Below are 26645 nucleotides of genomic sequence, written 5' to 3'. Positions count from 1 at the left end.
CTTATGGCTCCAGTGTATTAGGTACTATACCAACACATATTAAGAAATATTTCTTTTTCCTATGAACAACAATAAAAATAGACAAAATGAAGGCCAGGCATAAGGTTGCATTGATTTTCTTCATTTGACAGATGGAGAATGGAAGCCCGGTGAGACTGAATGATTTGCCTGAGGCAGCATGCAGCAAAGACAGGAATTTGACCTAGACAGCTCAAGTTCCAGACCAGTGCCTTACCTCATTAATATCTTCTTCTTCATGCATTTTTTGGCCATAATATAGCAAGAGAAGGAGCACTGCTCTGGCCCAGGTTTAATAGGATCACAGTCTTAAAATGATACTCAAGTTAGAAACTTCAAAACTCAGATGATAAATTTTAAGCTGTATTGATTTCAGTTTCTTCCTTCATTTTCCATGTTCTTTAAACCCTCTCCAGAAATTTGATTCAAGAGTGGAAGTCTTTTGAGAGAATATGAAACACTATTTCAGTTTAACCACTAATGAGATTTTTCATCAATCAAACATTAAATACTTGTAGAGGAAATAAACTTGAACTATAAGAAATGTTTCTGACGGCAGCTCAAAAGATGTACATGTCTACAGTTCTGCAGATAGAAAACATTCACTTCTGAGTCTCAGCACTGATTTTGAGCCTCATACATTCATCTTCTGAACTATGAAAAATGAAAACAACAGTAAACATGGATAAAACAAAAGTACTGTCTTAGATAAGAGAGCTGCAGACAGTGCTGGTAGAAGAGGTTTCTCTATCATTTGCTGCAAGGCAAAAGCAGGTATACAAATAGCAATTGTCAAATTTCAAAGTTTTCTGAGAATCAGTACTTTATTAAGCTCTAAGCCTATACAATGTAATGAATTATATATTTGAGAGCTTTGTTTAACAGAAAGAAAACAAAAGAGATTTAAAATAATCATTTAAAAGATCAATGTGCCAATCTGGTGATAATCACTATAATTGAGTGAGTGAGGAAATAAAACTCCCTAATAAAACACTAGACTAGTTGATGATAGAATGTTATGTGAATACTCATAAGGCATTAACTTTATGAGATGTGCCAAAAATGTGACCTAGATGGTTTTTGTTTTAAGGATTATATTGTTTCTCTGAGTCTTAGGAAGTGCAATCTGAAGTCTTACTTCCGGGATAACCACAAAATTATATCCTCATCTGAAAAAAGCAATAATGGAAGAACCAGGACAAATAAGGCATCAAAAATAGAGAGGTTACACAATCTCCTAGGTGTCTATTGATTTCCATGAGCAAGTCCTCTAAATTTGATCCTACTTACTGCAAGTTAATTATCCACACCACTTGGAATATGGAAAAACAAGTCATTACCATTGCAAAAGGAGTCAAGAAACTTTGAAAATAATATACTGAATGCACATATACTACAAATGATGAGCAAATTTATAAATTTAAAAAATTTGAGAGAAAGGAGCCTGATAATAAAAACTCCCCAAAATGCGAGGAAAAGGTAATGATCATTTACTTTCTAATTTTATCACTGCCAGAAGAGGCCTTGTGGCAAAAGATGTCAATCCCAAAGCCACCTCTTTGCCACTCTGACACCTCTAATAAAACCTAAAAATCAATTTTGAAGCTACTTAAAGCAAGAATCTAGGCACCTGAGTGAAAAACTGAATAAAGAGAAATGTTGGTATAATAATTGGTTGGAAGAAATATTTCTCAAAACTTTTGGACAATTTACAGAGCATAATCACCCAAGAGTAAAAGTACCTTCTGCCTAAGCAGCTGAAAACTAGGAAAATAATTGAATCTGAATATTATTCACTGGTTTGGGTGGGTTTTTTCTTCCAACAGTGAATACATTTAGAACCACTCAGCCTTCCAAGCAAAAGTTAAGGAACTGTCACTGGTGTGGGATGAAATCAACACATATATTCCTGTCTTCTAAATAACTGCCATTGCTGTCATACTTTTTCCTTGCTTGCAAAGATGGTTTATTCCTGGTATACCTTAGTACTCAGAGGTAGGAATAAACCAGGTTCAGATCTACGCTGCCTATATGGTTGGAGGGGAATCCATAAGAGCAGCTTGGGGTAATTGATCCTTCCAGCCTACTAACATAAGAACATGTGGGTTTTTCCTCAAAGTGTGGGGGTTTTAGTTGGAGGCATAAGCAGAGCACTAGGAGGTTTTCTGCTGAAGAGCTGGATCTCATATGCACCATCATCAATGAGACTATTCAGAATCAAACCTTTTCTGCACTGCTAAAAAGTGTAGCTCAATCTAACCTTGAGCTGTTTTCACTCAAATACTCATAACTAAAGGGACATTTTTTCTAGACAAGTCTCAACTTTTTATCTTAATTGCATTGCAAAGTTTTCTTTTCAATAATAAGAAAACGTCCCTCTCCGTGGTTCATGACAAAGGTTGAACGTTTCTCCCCTACATAAAGACATGTAAAGTTTCATCCCAGGGTAATCAAGATTAAGGGAGTTATAAGCAGAAATTAAACATCTGCAGATAAGCATTATGGTTCATCAGTTGCAGTAGCAGATGTAGTTGATTACTGGTATTTGAAAATAGAAATGTAATGGCAAAGCTTTAGATTAAAGTAATTATACTGCAATAATTATATGGAATTGAGCTTATTATATTACAAGGTGGTTTTAACATCTGAGCCATTTAAAATATATGCTGGCTAGTACTGAAGTTGTAGTCTCCCTGTGACGTGATACAAAAAGCAGATTAAACCAGTATTCTGAAAGTGTATCTGTGAGATAGAGTCTGTTTTGCAACCCAGTTAATTGCAAAGTTATTCTACTGCACTCATATTAAAGAAATTTAAAGTAGATAGTATTAAACAAATCAAAATATATTTAGGAAACTATTTAATCACATTATGGGCTGACATCAAAATATTACAGAATTATTACTTCAATTAATGGAAAAAGGTATCAGGTTTTTTTTGCTATTATCAAGTCTGGCAACCTGCAAGTTCAGTAATGATTATGACAGAAAGACAATTTTTATCACAACAGCTTTTGGAGGATATTGGATTCAAGTGTTAAACTCCTGTTAAGACTTCTAATTCTTAGTGTTTATTAAACTCCATCACCAAGTTGGTTTTGAGTTCTTTTCTGGTTTGGTTTGGTTTTGGAGAGGAGGTAAATTTTACAATAGTATCCAAAGAACAATTAATCCTCCTCTGAAAGTGAAACAGACCCAAATGAATCCTCTCCACCCTCAGCATTTTACAGCTGCTCTGAGGCTTCATGGCAAGTATTTCCACACCTTCACTGTTCAGAGGTTACAATGACTTAGAGTCAAAAAAATATCTCTATGTAGAAAAAACCTTGATTCCAGGACTCAGCAAATGCTTAATCCCACAGATAACAGTCTAGAAGAAACTTTCCTAAATGTGACCCGAGGCAAAGTCAGACTGAACATTTTCTTCATGATTCCTCAACACATCTTTTGAAAATGGTCTAATTTGACAGTGGATTGACTTTATATACTTGAATGCTTGAGGAACTGCAGTTTTATGGTATCTAGAAAACCAGAGAAGATAGGAACCAAGTAGGGGGACACTTTTTGTCTTTGGGTATAATCAGCTCTGAGCACAGACAATTTCTGAATCATAATTAGCATTCAGTTAACTTTGTGTGAGCTGCCTGAAGTTGAAGATAAAAATCTTTCCTTTTAACTAATTGATAAAGGGAGAGAGGTAGGTTTAATGCTGCAGAACTTTAGAATACCTATAAAAGGAAGAAATTAAAGTTCAAAGAAAAATCATTTCTATAATCTCCAGCAGTGCACATTATTAAAAGCTATTCATACACTGTGCATTAGATTGCTACTGAATTCTCTTGCATAATTTACACTCAAATTACCACAGCAGTAAGCCTCAAAATAAGAAGATAGCAGAAATATAGTAATCTACTGCTTTAAAACAATCCAGAACATTAACAAGACCAGATGGTGACAGGAAATCTAAGAACCAAGCAACAAATAAAGCACAGCAGTCCCTTCATTTGTGATCTGACATGGTTTCTCAGGTTCCTCAGAAAGCACCTGTGGCAGCTCTCCAACAGTCTTTAAGTAGTTTAAGAATCAGATCTTTGGTTCTAAGGCAGTTCTGGAAACTAAATGTCTTTCCTTGCAGAGTTTAGAATAGTTCTATCTTTTGTTTGCATGGCATAAGATTAGACATGTCTCCCATCTTTTCTAAGAAAATAAGTAGCCTTTCTTCTTCCTCATCTAGACCATATTTTCCTTTCTTTTCCCATATTAGCATGTAAAAGAGCAGGGATATTTTATTATAAACACATCACAAAATGAAACAACCACTTCTGCAGTAGGATCCAGAGAGTTTTAATTTTACTTGCACAGGAAACAGGAAATAGCCTATTTCTTTATCCTAGGTATTGATTCAAATATTGATGTATTCAACAATATTTTTCTAATTATATTGGGGAAAGAAATCAAACGACGTTGAAAAATACCCAGCATTTGCATTTTTTTTCTGTGCCTACTTCTTACTACTTAATCTAGAAAAAACAGGACACAGTTCTAAATACAAGTACTTGTTCCATTTCAAAATATGACATTTTGGGCTTCAAATCTAATTTGCTGCTTATTTTTGATCAATACTTCTTAGAATTAAAATAAAGCAACGATTGTGCAGTAACTCTATACCCACTTATTATCTTGCTAAGCCCCAGGATTATTAGAAAGTCTTTGAAGACTTTAATATTTTGATAGTAAAATAATCAAAATCTTTGGTTGGTCTAAAAATTCATTGGGAAAAAAAAAGGCATAAATGCACAAGAATTGCATCTCTTGATGTCAGCAGTTCTGCTAATTTTAACAGTCACAAAATATGCAACAGCAGATTTTTTTATACATGAAAATTATGTACTACCATTTTTAATCAGTCCTGAACTTCGTTCACAAATACATTTGATATATAAAATAATAATCAGGATAAAAATATGCAAAAGTATCAAATAAATTTCCAAGGCCCCCAAATCCACTAAAATCTCCATTTATAGATTTCCAAGCTGTTTGAGAAGGCATTTTCATCTACTGAAAGGAAGGTAAATCAGTAATCACTGGAGTTCTTCAATACTAAAAGACATTGTCAGGTTTATCAGACTTTTCTAAACAGTGGGCATGTCCAGGAAGTGCCCAGATCATTGCAAAGCCACATAATCCAACATAAGGATCATTTCAGTCTTTTTGTAAGACATCCAGTACTACTCAGTTATCACATGGCTAGAAAATTGTAGCAGAAACTTATTTTGAATTCAGCATTTTTGCTTCCTTGAGGCATCCATCCAATGATCCGATGAAAGCCAGTACACATAGGCACTAATGATCACAATGCAATCACTTTTTCTAAAAATTGCAAGACTGGGGTTGATAGCAGTGCTCTCAGTGGTATGAAACTGAGCACTGTAAAATATTTTTTGTCATCTGTGAGGGGCTCACAGCCCCTGGATTTGGGCTGCACCACTGCCAAAGCTTTTGGTTCAAAGAGATGCAGTTTATAACTTCTCACCACAGGCTCTCAACCCTAAATTTTGTATAAATTTTAAACCATCTGCTTGACTGTAAAAAGACTCTGATGGATTCTGCTGTGAACAGTGATCTTCCTAGGATAATTAGCATCGCTTCAAAAAACCTTGACATTGTTAGGGCTCTGTTAACACATTTATAGTTCCCCTGAACTGCAGTGTTTGTCAGTGTTCTGTATGAACTGGGCAGAATATTTTTGCTTTGTTGTGTCCAAAAAGCATGCAAGGAAAGGAAAAACAGATTATTTTAGTATTCAAGTCAAAACAGTGTGTTGCAGTTTAGTCAGAAAAATATGTCAATTATGGCCTTCTCTTAATTCTATGAAATTTCAGAATAATTCTTCCTTCATGTAACGTACATATTTAATATTCTGCGCCTTTAAAAGAATAAGGCCAAGGAATGGCAGTCCTGCATGGCAGTGGTAATTTTCTATCTCCAAAAGTTGTTAAAGAAACCTCACTTCCTTTATATGGAAGGCTGAACCTGTCATGACTATAAAAATAATAATGGGCCCAATAAAATAAAATAATGTGTTGTGAATAGATGGTTTTCAAATTGTCACAAGCATTTCATAAGAGGCAAAATAAGAAGGCAAGTGAAAGGTTTTTCTCATTAAATTAAAAATAACTAGATGAGACTAGTTTGGTTAAAGCTGTGATTTGACTAGAAAAAAAAATGGTAATTTATTTCTTCCTTCTATTATGATTATCCAGTTTGAAAATCTTTAATATACATGGAAAAGAACATTTCAGTGTTTGCCACATTTGCCAAAACCCCACACATTTTTATGAAGTGCTGCTGCAGGACCCAAACATTAAAAAAACATAAAAACTCTTTCACTGCTTGTCAGGACTATATTTATTTGAAATTCATCTTACAAAATAGCTAATAATCTCAGAATTTAGTCTCAATCTTCTTTTTATAGAGGGACAATCCACAGGAGAATTTAGGACCCTGTAGTGCACTTTGAACAGTACAATTGTATTTTAGAACAACTGCTATTCCCTGCAGAACCCTTGAAATTTGATGTCAGCAAAAAAGAGCAATTATACTTGAAGATTTCCACAGAGAGAAGCAAAGGATTCAGGATACTACTCTCCCTTCCAATGCCTGCAGATTTTTTTCTCTTTTCTTTTTGCTATTAAAGTAAATTACTGACACTAAGAATAAAAATAAAAATGTCTCCAAAAATTGAGTTAATCATCAAGGGAAGCTAATGCCATTAAACCTGAGTCAACCAAACTTACTTCATTAGAGTTTGCTAAATTGCAAACGGCTTTAGTAAGTCTATGTTTGCAAATCCTCAAGGGTGTAGAATTCTTACAAGAATCCATAAGAACTCTATGAATAGACAAGCTGTAAGGGGAGGATCTAACATCAATATTTGACTGGTTTTGTCAAAGGTTGAATTATCATTTGAATAGAACAGCAAAGCACCTAGATCATTCCAGCAAATATGCTGAACTGCAGTCTTTATGACTTAAACTAAACTTTGCTGGCCTATGGAAAGAAAGGTCTTAGGCTGATTGAACAGAGACATAAACCAGGCATCCATGTGACTGCCACCCTGGTTTTAATACCCCATTATGCATGGGCTGTGCAGCATCAAACCCATCCTCTTGCTGCCTGGTTTCTCCTTTCATGTTAAAGGCAGTTACAAGCACAGCATAAATAAATGGCTGTATCATACATTTTAAAGACTAAGTCATAAAGATATCTAGTCATGATAACCACTTATGATCAAAAAACAAGTGGCAACAATGGGAAGAAGATATACATGATCTCTGCCTCTTCTCCCCCTTTCATTTCTCTATTTTCTGTTTGAATACAGATCTAACACTACTGTGTGATGCAGTGTATCTTCACACATATTCAAATGTACAGAAAGGAAAAGCATGAAAGTTATCCATTGTTTTAGAAGTCTAAAGTATCAAATGTGCTTTAAGCAAGTGTTTATAGCACTCAAAAGATAGAAGAGCTTTCATAAAATAATCACATAAAACCAGAAGAAGTGGCTCTTCGGTAAAACAATTTAAAATGTAAGTGCTTCCCCTATTACTAGTTATAAGAATCCTTTCCTAGATTAATCACAGGACAGTATCTAAGCCTTCTATCATCCACATAAAAGTAATTAGGGGCTCATTAACTACAACTTTAATAAACAGGGTATTAAAAAAAAGTATGCTATCAACTTTCAGTACCATCTATGCCCCAACCTGAAAAGCTAAATTGATTTCAAGGCAGAAGAAACAATGTAAAAAGAATAAATTACTTCTGTTATTATCTCCTTAAAAATCACTGTCAGTTTAGTAATTCCACAGCTTTATAACTGAACCAAAGTGATTTTACTTTCTAAAGGTGATGCCCACATACAGCACTTAGCACTAGCTTTAATTAAGGTTTCGTGTATCCCTAGGTTGCCCCAAGCTGCTATTAACAGTCATCACATTTAGTGAATGCAGGAGCCATGGTCTTGAAGGGATTTTACATTAACTTGGTGAAGGGTAGCAAACCAATATAACTAGGCTCTTCTGAATACATTTTTCTTGCAATCTAGACCAAGGATTACCGTCTTCAGTAGTGGTGATTGTGATGGAGCTTGAAGAAGATGAGCAAGTCTCTCTCTTGATCAAAAAATATCTTTAATATCTTTAATTTTCAAGCATAAATTCAGATTTTATGACTTACGTCCTCCATGGATGACTCTACATCATCAGTTAAAGGTGTTTATAGCAAAGGAGTTCCAAAAACCCACTCTACCACTTTGTGGCAGTCAGTAGAGTTTTCCAGAAACAAACGATTTTACTCAGCTTGGGTCTCTGCAATTCCACCTACACTGTGCTCTGCACTTAACAACTTTGTGAGTTTGAATATGACACCTGTCCCAGGAAATTTGATTACTCCCTGCAAATTACTAACTCCACTTTCTCCATCCTTGGCTGTACATTCCTTGGGACTTCATCAAGCAGCACCACAGAGCTCTCTGCTACCAATACAGCACATTTCAAGAACCTGGGGCTTGCCAGCTTGTGGAGAAGCTGTTTTCTGATAGTCTGGTACCTTTAGAAGGTTTGGTCAGTAAATGCCAATTGCTTTTCTAGTATGGAAGGGTATGAACATTCATAATATAGATAGGCAGTTCTTATATTCCAAAAATAAACAAACAAACAAACAAACAAACAAATAAATAAAATTTAGAAACAGAGAGAGAGAGAAACAAACCCACTATTGTGATATCAGTATCCCATCTGGCATTAAGGCAAAAACTTCAGGTTAGGTGAAAATGTCCTGTATTTTCAAATGAGGATGAAGAGTAAAATGTTCTGGTATATACTATGATACAATCATCAAACATTTTTCTTTATAAAATAGGCTAATACTGATCTGAGCTCAGCTGAGCAACTTCCTGTGTTCAACTGAAAGTTCAAAAGTAACTGCAAAATTCTTTGACTTGACTGGAGACATCTTCTCTACATGAGTTCATGCACAGTCTTACAGCATCTGTTCTGTCTGCATTTCTTAAGTGGGTCATTATGTAATTTCTAGATGCTGCTGCTGTGGGCTATAACACATAAGAAACTTTCATAATCACTTAAAGTAAAAAAAATAAAAGAACTCCAGAACCTCTAACCTAGTTTACATTTTCCCTGAGAAAAAATTACACTTTAGTACATATCTGAGACTCAGGTTTGGAAACATTCTGCAACACCCAATATCTTTATTTTACCCCACATCAGTATTTTTATTTTTCTGTTCACTTTTTTTACAGATACTATACATGTAAAAGACTATCAAGTACCATACACCTCAACACAATGAAACAAAAAATTCAATTATTTTTTATTCTTTTCATGCTCTACTTGTATATTGTATACAGATCCAACATTTTCACACTAATGGCTCAAATTTCCAGCTATTAATGCTCTGTGAAGGCTCTTCACAAAAACAGATGACCAACAAGGTTGAACAGACAGATCTAAAGAAATGCTCTAGAGAAATGGCAGAAGGAACAGATCCTATTTTAAAGCATACAAAACTAGCAGGAGTACTAACAGAAAATAAAATTACATTGACACAACAGTCCATTCTCAAACATTAGTTTTAGATAGATCATGGCAATAATATGTAATGATTGAGTGCTTAGATGTTGGAGTACATGTTAAAGAAAAATGGGAGAATTGGTGCATCTACGTAGTGCTCTGAGAACTGAATTACTTAACTCTGAAAACATTATTTACAACCCATGAACTACTGGTCAAGTGCACCTTACACTGCAGAGCCAGTCTTTCAGTTTCATATGCAGCTACAGTCTTCCCTGCCATTTGCTTAAAAATATTCAACCAGTTTTCTCTTCAGTGAGAACCATCTCCGGAATAATTTATATACAAAACTGTGGATAGAAATGTAAGCAAAGATGAAAAATACAAAGAAAATCCCAAAAGCAACCCAAGAAATTTATTTATTGTTAAGGTACACCTCAAGAAAAATATTGTCCATTTCAGTCCCAGCATTATGCAGTAGTTGAGGTGGGAGGTCCCTTCATCTGGTCACACCTTCCCTATTCAAGCAGGGCTACCTAAAGCAGGTTTGCCCAGGACCATCTGGGATAGTTTTGGGATATCCCCAAGGAGGGTATTTGCACAGCCTCCATGGGTAACTTGTTCCCTGTGCTTGGTCACTCCCCCATTCCTCATGTTCAGAACAAACCCCCTGTGTTCCAGTTTGTGCCCATTGGCTCTGCTCCTGTCACTGGGCACTGATGAAAAGAGCTTCACCCTCTTTGCTCCCTCCCTTCAGGTATTGATTTATGTTCATGGCATTTTCCCCAACATTTGCTTTTCTCCAGCCAAACAGTCCCAGGCCTTTCCTCACAGGACAGATGCTCCATCCATTCATCACCTTTATGGACCTTTGGTGGATTCTTTCCACTATGCCAATGTGTCCTTTGTACTGGTGAGCCCAGAACTGGACACAGTTCTGGTGTCACCTCACCAGTGCTGCATAGGAACTTTCAGTCTCTTTCAAACTTCAAGGAATTACCACTGATAATTTACATTTTTAGCTTCCATTAAGGCAAGCCTTTCCATTGTAACATCCTGGGAAAAATAAACCTGTGTGATTTTTCATCAGTTAACTGCATATGGGAGATAAATCTGCATGTATTTGAGATTTCAAAACATTTTTTGCAGTAGGCTGAGAAGGTGATCTAAGAATACATCTGGTAGTTGCATCATCTTTTAAATAATTTGATTTAGGAGCAATTTAGTAACATTTAAAAGAAGCACAATCACTCTGCATATAAATTTGATTCCTTAATATAGAAAGAAATCATGTGGTGTAGTTATTCAGCATGAAAATCTGACAAATTTAAAATTAAGTTAATTTGGCATTGTGGATATTTCTATAGCAAACAGTGCTAAGATTAGATTTCAAAGCCATGGTGTACAAGGAATACCCTACCCAATGCATATGTTCAAACTCTAAAAGTGCTTGAAAACAGTTTTGAAACATTCAACAAGCTGTACTTTGGCCCACTATTCTAAAAGTTTCAAATCTAGTGCTATACTAACTAATGCAATCTATAAAAATAGCCAACCTTCAAGCAGGGTTATACTCTTTGCAGCAATATTGACTTAATTTTCTTTCTCAGTTTTTACTGATCTTTTATATTCTCTCTGGAAAAGCAACAGCATCCTGAAACAAATAAATTACAAGAAGTTACCAGGTTGTGTGGCATCCAGTGGCAGAACTGTCTGCAAACAGCCAATGAAAGATGGTGTATTTACCAAGTCCAGCACTGAAACTCTAGCACACATGTATTCTGCTTTTAAACTCCAGGAAGTTTATTTTTTACAGTTATACATTTTCCTATTGAAGAAGGCATCTCACTGATGGCAGTTCTGTAGTATGTTCTGCACATGTGCTGCTCCAGTCACAACTAAATGAGCAGCCTGAATACACACAATAGGAATTAATTGCAAATTGTCAATCAGGCAAGTGATAGCAGCAATGCTATCAGAAATCATTCTCTATCAGAAAATGAGAAGCAGCTTCTGCATAATGATGCTGATGCTTGATGATGGTGATTAGATGTTAAGAAAATCTCTCCCAGAAAATTTGGTCCTAGAAAGACACAATTTTGGGGGTGTTAATATAGCAAATTCTAAAATAAGTAGGGCTAATCTTGAAAAAAAAAATCCTGAAAATATTAGCATGATTCCCTAAGTATTCCCTGAGATAGAAAGGATTGTATTTGAATTCTGCCACAGAGATGAGCATGTTCAAACAAGATGACACAACTTCTGGGCCCCAGAGAAAGGGAAGGCTCCCAGAGTGCTGTCTGACATGTGGACCTATGAGCTTTTCCATTCAGATCAGGAACGTGCTTTCAACAAATCACCTAATGGTTCACATCATGGAATGCACCAGGAAAACACAGATTATTTTAGTGAAACTACATGGGAAGATGTGTTCCTGAAGTTGTTTAATGCACTACAAATATTAGCAGGCATTTAGCCCATTGAACTAGATTAGAATTAGTCTGAAGTAGAAGTCTGTAGGAAGAGATGGGATGGAGCTGAGCTGCAGGAGGTGGGGTGCACCTGCAGAATCACAGGGGGCACAAAGGGGCACACGGTGGCACAAAGGGGCACATGATGGCACAGAGGGGTACATGGTGGCACAGAGGGACACATGGTGGCACAGAAGGGCACATGGTGGCACAAAGGGGCACATGGTGGCACAAAGGGGCACATGATGGCACAAAGGGGCACATGGTGGCACAGAGGGGCACATGGCCACACAGAGGGGCACATGGTGGCACAGAAGGGCACATGGCAGCACAAGGGAGCACACGGTGGCACAGAGGGGCACATGGTGGTACAAAGGGGCACATGGCAGCACAAGGGAGCACACGGTGGCACAGAGGGGCACATGGTGGCACAAAGGGGCACATGGTGGCAGAGGGGGGCACATGGCCACACAGAGGGGCACATGGTGGCACAGAGGACACATGGTGGCACAGAGGGGTACATGGTGGCACAAAGGGGCACATGGTGGCACAGAGGAGCACATGGTGGCACAAAGGGGCACATGGCCACACAGAGGGGCACATGGTGGCACAGAGGGGCACATGGTGGCACAGAGGGGCACATGGTGGTATAAAGGAGCACATGGTGGCACAGAGGGTCTTGTCTCTGCCAGGCCTTGGGGGAGGAGGTGCAGCAGAGCCCTAGGGAGAGGCACCTCCTGGAAGCTGACATGGGTGAACAGCCCATGATCACCCCATAGAAGAACATTTAGAATAAGTATTGCTGACATGACAACATGGGATAGGTCATGCAGTGAGGATTACCATATAGGGGAATACTGTGCCTTTAAAAAAGTGTATAAAACCATCTTGTTTCTTTGAATAAACAATTCCGACTCCCTGCCGGCCTGACTCCATGTCTTGGTCACTCACAGAACTCTGCAAAAATTCTTACTCATTATTTCTCTATCATCCAGTTTCCTCTTGGTATTCTGAGCTGCTGTTTCCTATAAATGAGCACAGCCCAAATGCCTTGACTGACAAAGCAGCAATTTTTCCCACAAGACTTTTCAATTTTATTTCTCTATCACTTACAAATTATTCTTCAAGACTTCAAAAAGTGTCCAGTAATTTAAGATGGTGACAATTCTGATCAAAAAGCACAATGATCCTATCATCCAAGAATAATGTAGTTCTCCCCATCACAGTACTATCAAAGGTACAATATTACTGGCTTAATAGTTTAATAAAAGACTTATGAGTAGACTAATAAAAAGTTACACAGAAACAGACACAACAAATAGAACTCACTGCACACTTTATTTCCAGTGAAGGTCAACTGTCTAACAAAATTGTTCTGAAGGAAAAGGGCAGTGCTAGAATGATATACTTGTAGAACATTTAACATAAAATTCAGAGGGAGAATAAATGATGTGAAGACAAAGACACACAATGTATAAAATAGATTAGTTGTGATGGATGTTAACGAAGTAACTGTCAATCAAAACACTGTGAAGTTCCCAAAGCATACAGAAAAGAAGATGATGTTATATATTCATATAAAAATCAAGCATATCATTTTCCCAGCAAAGTCAAAGCAAGGAATGCTGATTGGTATAAAGCCAGAGCACCAGCTCCCTGCCTCCAGAGGGCTGCCTGATAAAAGCCTCTGCCTGGGCTCATTAAAGCAGCTTTATCACATCTCACAACTGAAGTCAAACACACAGTTTAATTTATTAACATCCACAGGCCAGCTATCACAGAACTCTCCTGGAGCTACAAGCTTAAAGAACTATATCCGTAAACTATCAGACTATAAAAATGAATTTGGGAAAGACAGATAATAAATCCTCTGTGGTCATTTGTATGCAAGTGCCATTCTAATAGTGGTTTTAATCAGGCAGTGGACAAAAGTTAAATGCTTTTGGAGTATGCACACCAAAAATCATAACTAGAAAAGCTTAAGCTGGCATAAAAGTTAAAATATATGACATCTTCTTGATTAAAGCCTCCTAGATACATCAGCCTTGAAAAATGAGAGAGGAATGAGCAAACCCTATTTTATCATTATAATAGCATTTAGTAAAGACACTCATAAAAGCAAGGCACATCTTATCAAGTGTGTGATGGTACAGCACTGATAAAAATAATCTGAATAAGAAGTGCTTGAAACTTCAAAAGCTTTGCTATTGCTTGTGACATTGACTTTTCATGTTAAAAAATTGTTTAAAGTAACTGTCTTCAATTTTTATTTATGGAAGAGAGAACTAAGTTCATACTACATATCAAATGCTCAAGAGATAAAATACTCTTAGAAAAGATAGAGTTCATAAAAGGGTCACTGACTAAGTTTTCTTTCTGAAGATCCAAATGCAATAAATAGCTGGAAAGCAGTGCAAGTTAAAGCTGTTCTTCTTTATTTATTTGGAATATCTGTTCAGATCATAAAAGAGACAAGATCTGGAGGCCCTTGAGAATCCATGCAGCCTTCCATCAAGCTTCCCATAGAGATGAGAGGAAGTTGATGGTTGTTATTTCTTGCAAGACAATGATTCCTACCTCATCCCAAATTCTTGAGAACTGATACATACAAGAAATTGTGCACTGCAAGGGCATAACTTACTCCCAACACAAACTAGGAGCACCTGATCTCATCTCCATGGAAGCAGTAACCTACAGAGCTCTTGTAGGATGAGAAGAATTACCATCAACAAGGACAAGCTGGGATCTCTCCTTTGTGATAGGAGATAAGTTGAAATCTTTACTATACATTTAATTTTCCAATTGCAAGCACTGTAGTCAGTAAGCTTCCAACAAGTTTGAAAGTCATAAAATAAAAGGCAGCACTCAAAAACTAGTTATCATTTGTAAAAGATAATTTAGAACCCATCAAGTAAAATTCCAGAGAAATTATCTATCTTGTTAAAACAGAATGGAGAAAAACTGTTTAGTTGACAACTGGGAAGTTGTCTGGGAATTCTGCCACTGCTGAACATGTTAAGTCACAGGCTGAGGACAGGTGGAATGCTGCTAAGGAAGGGACACCAATTTAGACTTTTAACTATACACAAGACGTACCAAAGAAAGTTTTTGCCCTATTCAGTACTATAAAATCTTGGCTATGTATTTCATCCATTTTGGGTACCAGGCTTTAAATATAAGAAGATTTACTTTAGGACTAGGAAAGAGTTTGTATCAGGAAAGATAAATTCTGAACAGCTTAACCAGCAACGTCTTAAAGCACCTAGCAGTTGTGAATTTTAAGTACATTGAGCAAAAAGCCATCTGAACCAGAATATGAATATTTGATCCTGCCTTAGGGAATCAGGAGAAATAGGAAGACTTCTCAACTTCTCTTCCAAAATATCTTTCTGTGATTCCATGGGTTTTTATTGCTTTTATCTCAAAAGTACAAATGAAATCCAATGTAATAGAATTTCTGAGCTGGGTTTTGCACCAGGCTTTTGCCTGGAGCAGGCTGCATGGATTACAGACAGTTGTATGCAGTCAGCCTGGTTAGTCACTGTCTGCCTAGCATTCAGAGACAAATATAAACACATAAACTTGACTGAGTACATGTCTATTTATTTTGTCCTCAGCCAGAAAATCACAACTCTGTCAGTGGTAGGATTTTTTTCCTATAATAAACATTTCTCAAATGAAGATATTACACAAAAATCTCAGCATTCCTTGAGGAAGTTTTGTTTCCCAGAAAGCAAATAATTAACTGACTCTTAGAAGTTGCAGATTTGGTGATTTGGATTAGAAACACTCTCCATTATTTTGAATAGGTAAACAGGCTCTCTATTGATACCTCTATTTGCTTCTTATATTCTTGTTATCTTTGCATTATATTAACATGGTAAGATTATATTAGCATTACAAGGGGTATTTTCTACATAGTTGGGTATCCTCTACAGCCACTGTTTTGGCTTATGAAATTATGGAATACACTGGAAGAGACAAAAGCTTTGTTTCTTTCCCTTTTTCTGTAAGAGGCTTCAGAATTTGAAGGACTGAAGTCAACTGTTCAAACACTTATGAGTAAGTGCTTTTCTCAAGTATAACAGGATGATCCTCAGTTATAAACACTGCCCTGAGCTGCAGCTGCTGCAAGGTCAGGCATTCAGTCACAATGAAACAGGCACTGATGGATCCAGAAGATCTACATTAATTGTTTAAGTACAAGGTGCATTTAATCAATATACACCATTTGGAAAAAAAAAAAAGGTGTGTTATTGCAACCTAATGAACTGTGTGCTCACTATTGCATACTCATTTCTTCTAACACTACACCTGCAGAATGGAAAGTGTACCATCTCAGCAGGCAGCACTGTGAGTTGCCACCTACCAAACAGTGGTTTGATAATGCCATGAACTTCTTGTTCGTTTATGGGAGGAATTAGTCACTTAACTGACAGCATTTCTGTACATATTCTTTGTGAAAAGGCTTACGTGAAAACACACTATTAATGCTCTGGGTTCTTGAAAGGAAAAGGAAGATAAACAAAAAAAAAAAAGTGTCTACTTTCTTCTGAATTCTTTAATTGAAAAATTCCTAACAGATTGTCAGCCTGGTAGTAATTTAAGTTCTGTTGATTAAAGCGACTGCTGGTAAAACACAGCTTAATAGGACATTAGAAATTTACTATAACTTTAGATAGTTTTACTATCTAAACAGGTCAAAATATTCTTACTTTTTGCATTCCTAAGTATAGGCAGTTGCTTTTAAACCATGGCAAAGTAAAACATACAGCTAAATTATGAGTAGATGTTTGGGTTTTTTAGTACAATATGGGATTTTAGCTGAACACCTCCCATCTCTCAGGAACAAAAAAAGTTACTGATTCTCAAGAAGCCTGAGGTGGCTCAAAGACTTTCAATACAGGAAGAGATCTTTTATAAGTCTGTATTGAAACACAGAATTGGTTTATTCTATTTTAGTATCAGAAAATTAGCTGAATGCAAGCAAAAGGTGTAGCTGACACAAGTATTTTCATGAGTCAAAATAATGTCTAAATACTTTTCAACCCTGCAAGGTAAGCAATTAAGCAATGTATATAAGTCTGTCCAATTTTAAGTCCTGTTAGTTCATATTTTTAGTAGATTTAGGGTACTGGGAGAAACTTGACAGCCAGTGTGCCATGGAAAGAGCTATGTCACTATACCCTCAGCCATGTCTGTTTCCTCTGCATTTTAACCTCCACTTGCTATTTTTCCTCCAGTCTTTCAGAATTCTGCTTTATAAAACATGCACTAGAGACCACCAGTTCTCTCCTTTGACTGACAATCAACCAACCAAGAAAGAAGCACATAACCTAAAAATAGCATCCCTCTGAGGAAAAAGATTATGCAAAACAGGTCAGAAAGTGCTCATTTAGCTGTGGGATTCATTCACACGTGCTTCCAAGTGACAAATAGGCAGAAGCAGGAGCCACTGCTTGAGAGAGCTGGAGGTGTCAATCTCCTGCAAAGAGGTTTGTCATCATCATCATGTAAAAGAAGGCAGAAAGGGCAACACCTATCACCTGTCTACCAAACCCATCCTGCTCTTTGACCTCCTCTTTCCCATGTGCCAGGCACAGAAGGATGGAAGCAAAGCTTTGAAGCAAACAACGTAGTGAGCAGCAGTTCTGGAAGGTTGGCTGGGGAAATACTGCACCGAAAAACAAAAACAAAAACAAAACAAAAAAAAAAAAAAAAAAAAAAAAAAAAAAAAAAAAAAAAAAAAAAAAAAAAAAAAAAACCTGGGAAACCCCACTTCATCACCACCACAAAGATAAAAGAATGATGCAGTATATAAAGTAGTCCTAGTTACTGAAAAAATGCCATTAAATTCTCTGTATTTTAATCACACTGCACATCCTCACAAGTTGCATACCTACTATGTTTTTGTTTGTTTGTTTTGGTTTTTTTTTTCCTTAGACATCTTGGATTTGGTAGACCGGCTGTGCAGAAATCAGGGTAGCACCTAAGTGTGTGTAAATGTCAGTTACAGCACCTTCTTAAAAATAACAATGTATTTACCAGCAGATGGATGCTACCACCACACAATACACCAAACAAACAGTCTAGGTTTATCTTTCTTTTCTGATAGCATTACAACAGGTGATACTTTTTATAATGTCACTTCAGAAAACACAATAACCTCAAATGTCCATAAATGGACATGTAAAATAATGCACATAATAGAGAGAGTGAATCAGAAGATGTGCAGTATACAATTCACTTACTGAGCACTGGAATGTAAGTCAACAGTGAGAATGATTAAGGACATCTGGGTATTCCCTGGTTAAAAGCAGCTTATCAAAACTCGAGACCTATGGTGATCTGGGAAAACACCTATCATTCTGCCAGGAAACAATGAAGCAAAACATGAACCTATGGTTGCAAATCCTTGATGTACACCTGTCATGTTGCTTCAATGGACTATTCTTTAGGATTTTTCTCTTAAAGATAAACAGGATTCAATCTGTCTAAAGGTAACAGAACAGCAGATGTCAGAGATCACTTTCTCAGATACCACTAAAGCCACACACATAAAAGGCATTTCTTGGTCTTTTTCCTTTCTTTTAACTGCTCAGGTAGGGACTGTAATCCCACAGTGTATTTTTCATTCTCCTGCCAGCCCCCTGCACTGGGAGAGCACAGACAGGGATGCTCCTGCCAGCCACGGTGCTAACTGTGTGTGTCTGTGTGTGTGCAGGAGCTTTCCCTGATCCCTCTCAGTGCCTGGCCAGGCAGGGAGCACCTGCTGCTGCAGAATGCCAAGGAGTGGCTGGTGCAACATGCTTTTGCACACTATAAAACAAACAATCCCAAAAAGGGTCAACCTTTCTCGAGTGTTCTTTGAAACTATGAGCTGCAACATTCATGAAAAAAAAAAAAGGGAAAAAAAAGCATTATAGTAGTACTGGCCCAAATATTTTGAAAATGTGATTATAGTTTGTAAATTTATGGTGCTTAGCATGTACACAAACATCTCTACATATTATAAAATCCCAGACCTCAATGTTCAGTTGCAACAGTGCTTGTATCTGACAGATGTTACATAGCGTGACTCACAAAATATCATCAAGTTGCATCATGTACCCATGTTAAATTATTTTTTAAAGATCAAATCTTTTTCTCTTTTCAATTTACTGCAAGTATTTTGGATAGATCTTTTCTTCATATAATGTTTATCTTTGGGCATAAAGTTGTTTTTCAATGTGTTTTTATTATAACATGCACTACAATATCACTGAAATTTTTAAGTCAAATAGCTACATTTAATTTTAAAAATCCTTATTCATAGCAATTATTCCCACTGGTATCAAAAGGTTTAGGAATAGTCACAATAATCAGATTACTTACTGTGATGACATGCTGTTCTGGTTGTTCCCACTGTGAAGAATCAGACCCATCATCACACTTTGTGGCTACTGTTTATCTTTCTAATAAATCTTAAATGTTCCTTCTGGATTATTAACAAAAGTTTGATTCAAAAAATAATATTTTCTCTACTAAAGCCTAACAACGACAGCAGTATTCATAATATATCATAATATATCTCCCTGGAGATACAGAGAGGTAACTACAAATTTCAAGAAGAAAACTTTATCAGTAAAATTGGGGAGCTTTTTACCTGCCAATAAAATAGAAAACCCGTTCTTACTGACTGCATGATATAGATCAACCACCCTGAGTTCTATGTATTAGGAAATTCAGAGTTGGAATAATTATTTTTATGCTGTCACCACTTAGCAACTTTGTGGCATAATGGGTATAATGTGCTGTGTATTTGTTAGGCATTTAACTGTGCTTGGGGATTATGCATTATCTGGTGAAAAATACCTGGAAGACAAACAGATATTATCTCTTACAATAAAATCCAAACATTTAAATGCATTATTTTTCTGAACAGGGTAAAATATCTATTTTTTTTTAATTCTCTATTATCAAGCCTTCCACCTGTATTTCCTTTCTCCAGCAGACACATAAGCATCTATGACTTTCATACCACTGTTTGTGTTACTGCAGCATAAACTATAAACATACAGCAGGGGATCACAACTATAAAGTGTATCTCTAAAGAAATTTGCTTTATAGGTGAAAAAGAATATAAAAGAAAAACACTATATTTATTTTCAGACCTCTGACAGAGAGCTCCTTTTAATACCATATTAAGTCTCTGCTGGGCTGCCAGAAATAAAACACAGTATGAGCTCAGATATACAGCTTTTATTCTGTATTTGAGTTTATTCTTAGAGGCGAATAGATTCAATATATTTTCAACCCAACCACTGCTGCCAGTTTATTGCTGTCTACAGATCTCCCAAACTCATAGAAGTAAATCTAGAGCCCAACCTCCTCTGCTACTGCATGCATGAAGGTGATAACACAGAAATGATCTCTCCTGTGGAGTGTGAGAATAGGAAATTATGAGAAAAAAAATCAAACCATGATCTATATGATCCTAAAACTCCTGTTATACAGTTACAAACTAATAATAATTAAATACATACAGAATAATTGGATTCCATGCTCTCTAAAGTTCTACAGGCTCCAAAACGTATAGATTCCACACACTTTTGCTTCTCTTCCACATCCTGCCTGGTGTACTCAGTGGGAAATCTGGGCCAAATAATACTTAGCCATAAAAACAATAGAGAGTAAAGCCCTTGCCAGAAAAACTGGGATTCTGAAAGAACAACTACTATAAAAAGAAACTAATGCCTATATCAAACTGTTGTCTATTTAATTTTGATGCAGTCACGCATTACAGTTCCAGCCAAACATTACAGAGACAAACCATCCCATTAACCACCTTCACTTGTACTGCCACACTGTGCTCCAGTAAATGAAGGCTCTCTATCTGCACTTCTTATGCCCCAGAACAGGCCCAAGCCTATAAACTGAAGTGTGAGCTAATAAAGAAGGGAATCCTACTTCAGACTGCATCAACTACAGCTACTGAAATATGGATTTGGGTCCTTGACTTCCAAGACCACAAACGTTTGCTAGTGTTTTCTCTCTCATCTCAAATAGGCATAATGGCCTCTGCTCATAGGAGACAATAAATGGCCAGCATTTGTTTGGCAAAATATAATAGTCTGTTTTGGTACCTGAAAGAAAGAGAGGACAAGCAGAACTGGGGAGGGGAATGGGGAGAAGACAGCAGGACTGCCTGGAAGGAATGCACATATCTATGAAATAGTGAAGCAATCAGGCGTTGTATTTTTAGATACTTTGTTTTTCAAGTGCCAAAGATTCCGAATAAATCACAATGGCAAACTGAGAGGCTGAGATGGGATAGATTACAGCTGAATGCTGCACAGATCAAATATTCAGCTCCAACCCAAAGCAGAAGTCCTAAGTCCTTATCTGATACACTGTAAAAGCTTTCCATGACACACACCAGCTACTTCTTTGATGGCTACACTTACTGCTAGATACCAAATCTGCCTCTATATTTTAAAAACACCTGGAAAGCATAATTTCTCTAAGCCAAGTATACCTGAAACTTGTCCAGACGTACAGTTATTTATATATCAACTCTCTGAGCATAGGTAGTAATCTTGACAGACAGAATAATGAACAAGAAAGCTGTATTTTGTGAAAATTGGTATTTACATGATGTAAAATTTATATTGAAGGAAAGGCAAGGTATTTTCAGCATTCATGTCAACTATGACTCCCTGTAACAGAATTCTGCATAAAATTACTGCTTTTCACTCATTGAACAGAGGAACCAGAGATGGAGGCAGAACTCAAATTTTACACAAAGGCTTATGCCCCAGCCAGTTCTTTCAAGTGTCAGTTGTCTCCTCCACTCTGCCGAAGTAGAATGTATATTTTACACTGAAAATATTTGTATGTCCTTGCATGTCCATTATACATGTACATCGTTTATTAGATCATGAGTCCATTTAATTTTTTCTTTCCCACGTGTATTTGCAGATTTCACAGAAAAAGCATTGCATTTGGAAGCAGCACTTCTAGCATAGTCTAGACAAGATGGTCCAGCACCCTGTCCATCTGAATCTTGAAAGTGGCCAATGATAAAGAGTGTTTGGAGACAACAGATCATTAGTAAAAATAGTGACACTGACTCTTGACAAACAGCACGTTCTTCAGATGGATCTCCCAGAAGAACCAGAGCTTTCACACTGATAGCAATATTGGTGCAAATCACTGCCTGCTTTTCACTGTGTCAGATTAATCCCAACTAGGATATAGAGAAATTGATCCAGTACATACCACTAACATGTAATAGATTTTATATCTCAGCGTGTCAGATACAAAATCTGTTTCCTACTTTCCCTCCTCCCACCTCCTCTTTTTTCCCTGTAACTGTTTCCCAATATATTTTCATCACTTTCTTACTTTTTCTTAGCATCCATTTTCCTAAATTCCTAATTTCAGCTTATTCAATATGTAATTTTTTTGTCCTTTTAGCACTATTTCCTTTGTCTTCGAAGAATGCCCCAAGCAACAAGAGCAAGTCATTCATTAAAAGCAAAAGTGAGCATTAGTGCACAAGAATCTCTCAGAGGTATGGCAGAGAATAAAGTTGGATAAACACTGCTTAATAATGCTATTTGGTCCATTGTGGACCTTCTGCCCACAATGTTGAAATTACAGCCCTTTTCCTAACAGGAATAATTGGCAACTGCCTTGTCTAATAAATGAAAATCTTCAGAACTTTTCATAAAAGACACCACAGCTTTCATAAATATTTCTGTTTTTGAATAAGAGTGGTCACACTGGTCAGCACAATGCCCATTCTGAATTCATCACACCCTAAAGCAAAGCAACCAGTTGCTGTGATAATGTCTTATTCATATTAGTATTCCCAACAGCTTAAGCTTGTCCTAGATATTGAACCCATAGGACATTTTGTGATTAAACTTATTCTTACTCACACAAACTTTTACTGATAATCTCCCTCACTCTCCTCATTTTGCCAAGATGCTGCACGCCTTTACCCAGCAGCAGATGAGTTTTTGGCTATCACTAGCTCAAATGCAGCTTTCTGATAGATATGACATTGATAAAGACAATTTCATGAAGAAGTGGGATGAAATAGTTCATCCTCATGGGTCAGTATTCCACAGAGGACACATTCTGAACAACTCTCAGAGGTGCTTCAATTGACACTAATTTGAATACTCTTGAATCAGAAGATGCAAGGTGCAAGGTTAAATGTAAGAAGATCAGCTTAAGGCAGTCACTACCTGTTAAAAGGCACAAAATGTTACCTTTTTCATTAATACTTTTCTTTATTCAAGATGCCTGTGCATTATTTGGGCTTTATGTCACTTGAAAAAATGAAATTGAGGAACAGCCTCACTTTTGTTGGTTTCATTTTCTGACTCTCATACACAAACATCAGATCCCAGTAACAACTCTACTGCAGGCATTGCCATATAAAAATTACTAACGTTTGAAGCTATGATTCTATTTGAAGAGAATTAATGAGAAAAAATCCACCTTGTTAAAAAATGGAACAGACAGGTACATTCAGAAATGCTGATGGCACTGAAAATGAGTTGAATGTTTAAGAGCCTGGAGGGAGACAGCTAGAGAAGAGAAAAGTGTAAAGGAAAGTTCAGATGAAAAAGGGCCAAAACTGTGGGAAGATGAAAATAAATGGGCTCTCTCACAAAAGAAGAAAGCCCAGAGGAGTGAAGCCAGACACTTGTTAGCATCACATCACATCACATCACATCACATCACATCACATCACATCACATCGGTGATGAGATATCAGTTGAGTAATGGGTGTCATTCTCCAAAAGAAAGGAGGTATTTTCTTTTAGCTCTGTCATTTTTATCTTGCCGTATTCTGTTTTGGGCATAAAAACTGATTTTTGTGAAATGTTTTCCCCACAGTAAGTCATGTTACAGTCAGACTTTGCTTGGTATTCTAAAAGAGTGCAAAAGTGTATCTTCCTCTCACCACTACAAGCTTAAAGTGAATTAAAGATGTCATTAATTTTTAAAAGGACCTACGCATGCATATCAAGAGAACCAAAAGAGAAAACACATCTAATATACAGCTCAACTGAAGGTAATTTCCATAAAAACATCATCTGGTTATTTCCTATTACTTGCATGACATGGATTCAGATTATATTTTCCCAATTCTGTATAGACACTTTCCTGCTACTGCAAACTATACCTATAAGAAAAAACATTAAACTTTAAGCTCTCTTTATGCTTCAATACCTACATCAATGATCCATAAACCAAATAATTCCTCAACAGCAGCTGCACAAATCCACTGTGCCTAAATCATGACCTCAGTTTTGTTTAGCCTGAACAGTCCTGCATGGTGGTTGCACAGGTAGCCACGAGCCTGCTCGGTGTTTGTCACTGATGATGTATGTGTTATGGAAAAACAGTTTGACTTTCAGGCCTCTAAGAGATTAGAGCTGGGAGGCTGACAGTTGTACGTGGAGGGAAAAGCCTAAATTATAACTTGGGGGGCTGGATCTGAAAAGTAGCGAGAAGTAGCTAGAAGTACCACAACACCACTTTAGTGGTCAGGTCCCTTGATGGATAGTTATAATGACTACGTATTTTTTCCCAAAACTTTAGTGAACTGCAAAGACGGACTTACAGTTGAGCTGGTAGCACAAAAGTTCCCTACCCCCAACATAAATTATCTGGTATCCCACTTGAAAGGCTACACATTCTAAAACTTTGGAAAAGCTGGGACATTAAGAAAAGAGGAAAACCAGGTACAATCCAGCAGGGAACACATGGCTGTGAACTTCTTCTAGCAAGGAGAAGATGCATTCTGAAGCATCAGAAATCAAGCAAACGGTGGGATTGCACTGAGTCTTTCACACAACTTGTTGGTAACGTTACTATTCTACTCTGGCATCACAGTTTATGAGAAATCTAGCTGCACAGCAAGAAACATCGTTTCTAAGAAAATAAGTTCCACCTGTTTTTGACTGCCTGTTTTGCTAAGTTTTTCATTAACTGTCCAACTATCCTCTGCTTATCCAGCTGGCTTGAGCTGAACACCTTTCTCGGCAACATCCTCTTACACACACTGCACCCCAGAAGATTCCTTTTTAAATAACTGGTTAAAAACACTCCAGGAGTCACAATCCCTGTGGAGGATAGCAAGGCATGCTTTTCCCCTCCCTAAAATGCAAGTTATCCTGTAGCCTTTCTCAGGTTAATATGTAACCAACCACAATTTGAGGTACAGAGAACAGAAAGGCACCAAACAACCCTCGGCTTACCAGAAGAAGCTGGTCTCCATCAAATAGTTGTCACTTAGGCATCAGAGAGGTACAATGTAGACCAAAGTAGGGAGGTGCAAGGGGGCCTGACCCAAATTACCTCCTGAGAGTTGGTAACTAGAGAGGATGTGCCCTGGAGGTCCATCCTCAGCCCCAAGTCATTTCAGCAAAGGCAAAAGTACCAGTTAGGTCAGAGCAGGCATCTTAGGGCAGGATTCGCTGAGCCCTGAACGCTTCTTATTCCGAGGTCCCAGCACTGAGCGTTTGCTTGCCGTCCCCACAGACACACACACGCATCGCCCACGGCTGCCCGGGCGCGCTGCCCCTCGCAGCGGGCACAGCTCCCCCTCCCCGCCCCACGCCGAGTTGCCAGACTCGCTGCCCAAAGCACAGGGACGAGCCCCCGGATCACTCGGAGAAGCAGCCTCGCGTGCCCGCGTCCTACCGCCTGTGGAGCTGGCCTCCTCCAGCTGCGCCGAGATGCTCTCCACCCTCCTCACGTCCATGCCGGGAGCGGGAGGCGCCCGCACGGCGGCGGGAGAGCGCGGCAGCTCCGCCGCGCCGGGGCCGGGAGCGGAGCGGGATGGAGCGGAGCGGGATGGAGCGGAGCGGGATGGAGCGGAGCGGGATGGAGCGGAGCGGAATGGGAGAGGAGCGGGCTGGGAGCGGCGGAGCGGAGCGGGAGCAGGATCGGGATCGGGATCGGAACGGGAGCGCGGCCCCGCCTCGGCGGCGGCGCCTCCCCCGCCACCCGCGCGGCGCGGGGCGGGCTCGGCGCGGGCTCCGCTCCCGGCTTTCCTGCCGGGACAGGGAGGGCTCGGGCTCCTTGCCTGCCCCGCCGAGCTCCCCGGGCCGCTGCGCCGCGGGAGCCGCTGGGGAGCGGAGCGGGAACAGCCCCGGGCAGCGCCGGCCCCGCTCCGCCCGCGGCCGCGCTCCGCCGTGCCCGCGGCACCTGTTCCCGCAGGATGCCCGGACACCGAGCCCACCCAGAGCACTCAGCTCCGCCGTGCCCGCGGCACCTGTTCCCGCAGGATGCCCGGACACCGAGCCCACCCAGAGCACTCAGCTCCGCCGTGCCGGCAGCACCTGTTCCCGCAGGATGCCCGGACACCGAGCCCACCCAGCGCACTCAGCTCCGCCGTGCCCGCAGCACCTGTTCCCGCAAGATGCCCGGACACCGAGCTCACCCAGCGCACTCAGCTCCCAGCGCAGCTGGCCCCCTCCGACACCTCTGCCAGCCCAGCACAGGCTGGGAGCCCTCACTAAGCCCCAGGGTGTATTTTGGAAGGGATTGGAAAGGGCATT

The 26645-nt window shown here is 38.6% G+C and overlaps 1 protein-coding gene across 2 annotated transcripts in view; it reads right to left on the bottom strand.

Annotated features, from left to right (window-relative positions):
• Positions 1–26089, bottom strand: part of KCNIP4 (potassium voltage-gated channel interacting protein 4) — a 373098-nt gene extending 347009 nt beyond the window's left edge. For both annotated transcript variants that reach the window (XM_056490433.1, XM_056490439.1), the window contains exon 1: positions 25786–26089. In XM_056490433.1, coding sequence (XP_056346408.1) covers positions 25786–25846 — 61 coding nt within the window. In that variant the 5' untranslated portion in view covers positions 25847–26089. The remainder of the gene's footprint in view (positions 1–25785) is intronic.
• Between the last annotated feature and the right edge of the window lie 556 nt (positions 26090–26645).

Source organism: Oenanthe melanoleuca, chromosome 4 (assembly GCF_029582105.1).
Source record: "Oenanthe melanoleuca isolate GR-GAL-2019-014 chromosome 4, OMel1.0, whole genome shotgun sequence".
NCBI lineage: Eukaryota > Metazoa > Chordata > Aves > Passeriformes > Muscicapidae > Oenanthe > Oenanthe melanoleuca.
This window is presented reverse-complemented; position numbering and strand designations above follow the sequence as displayed.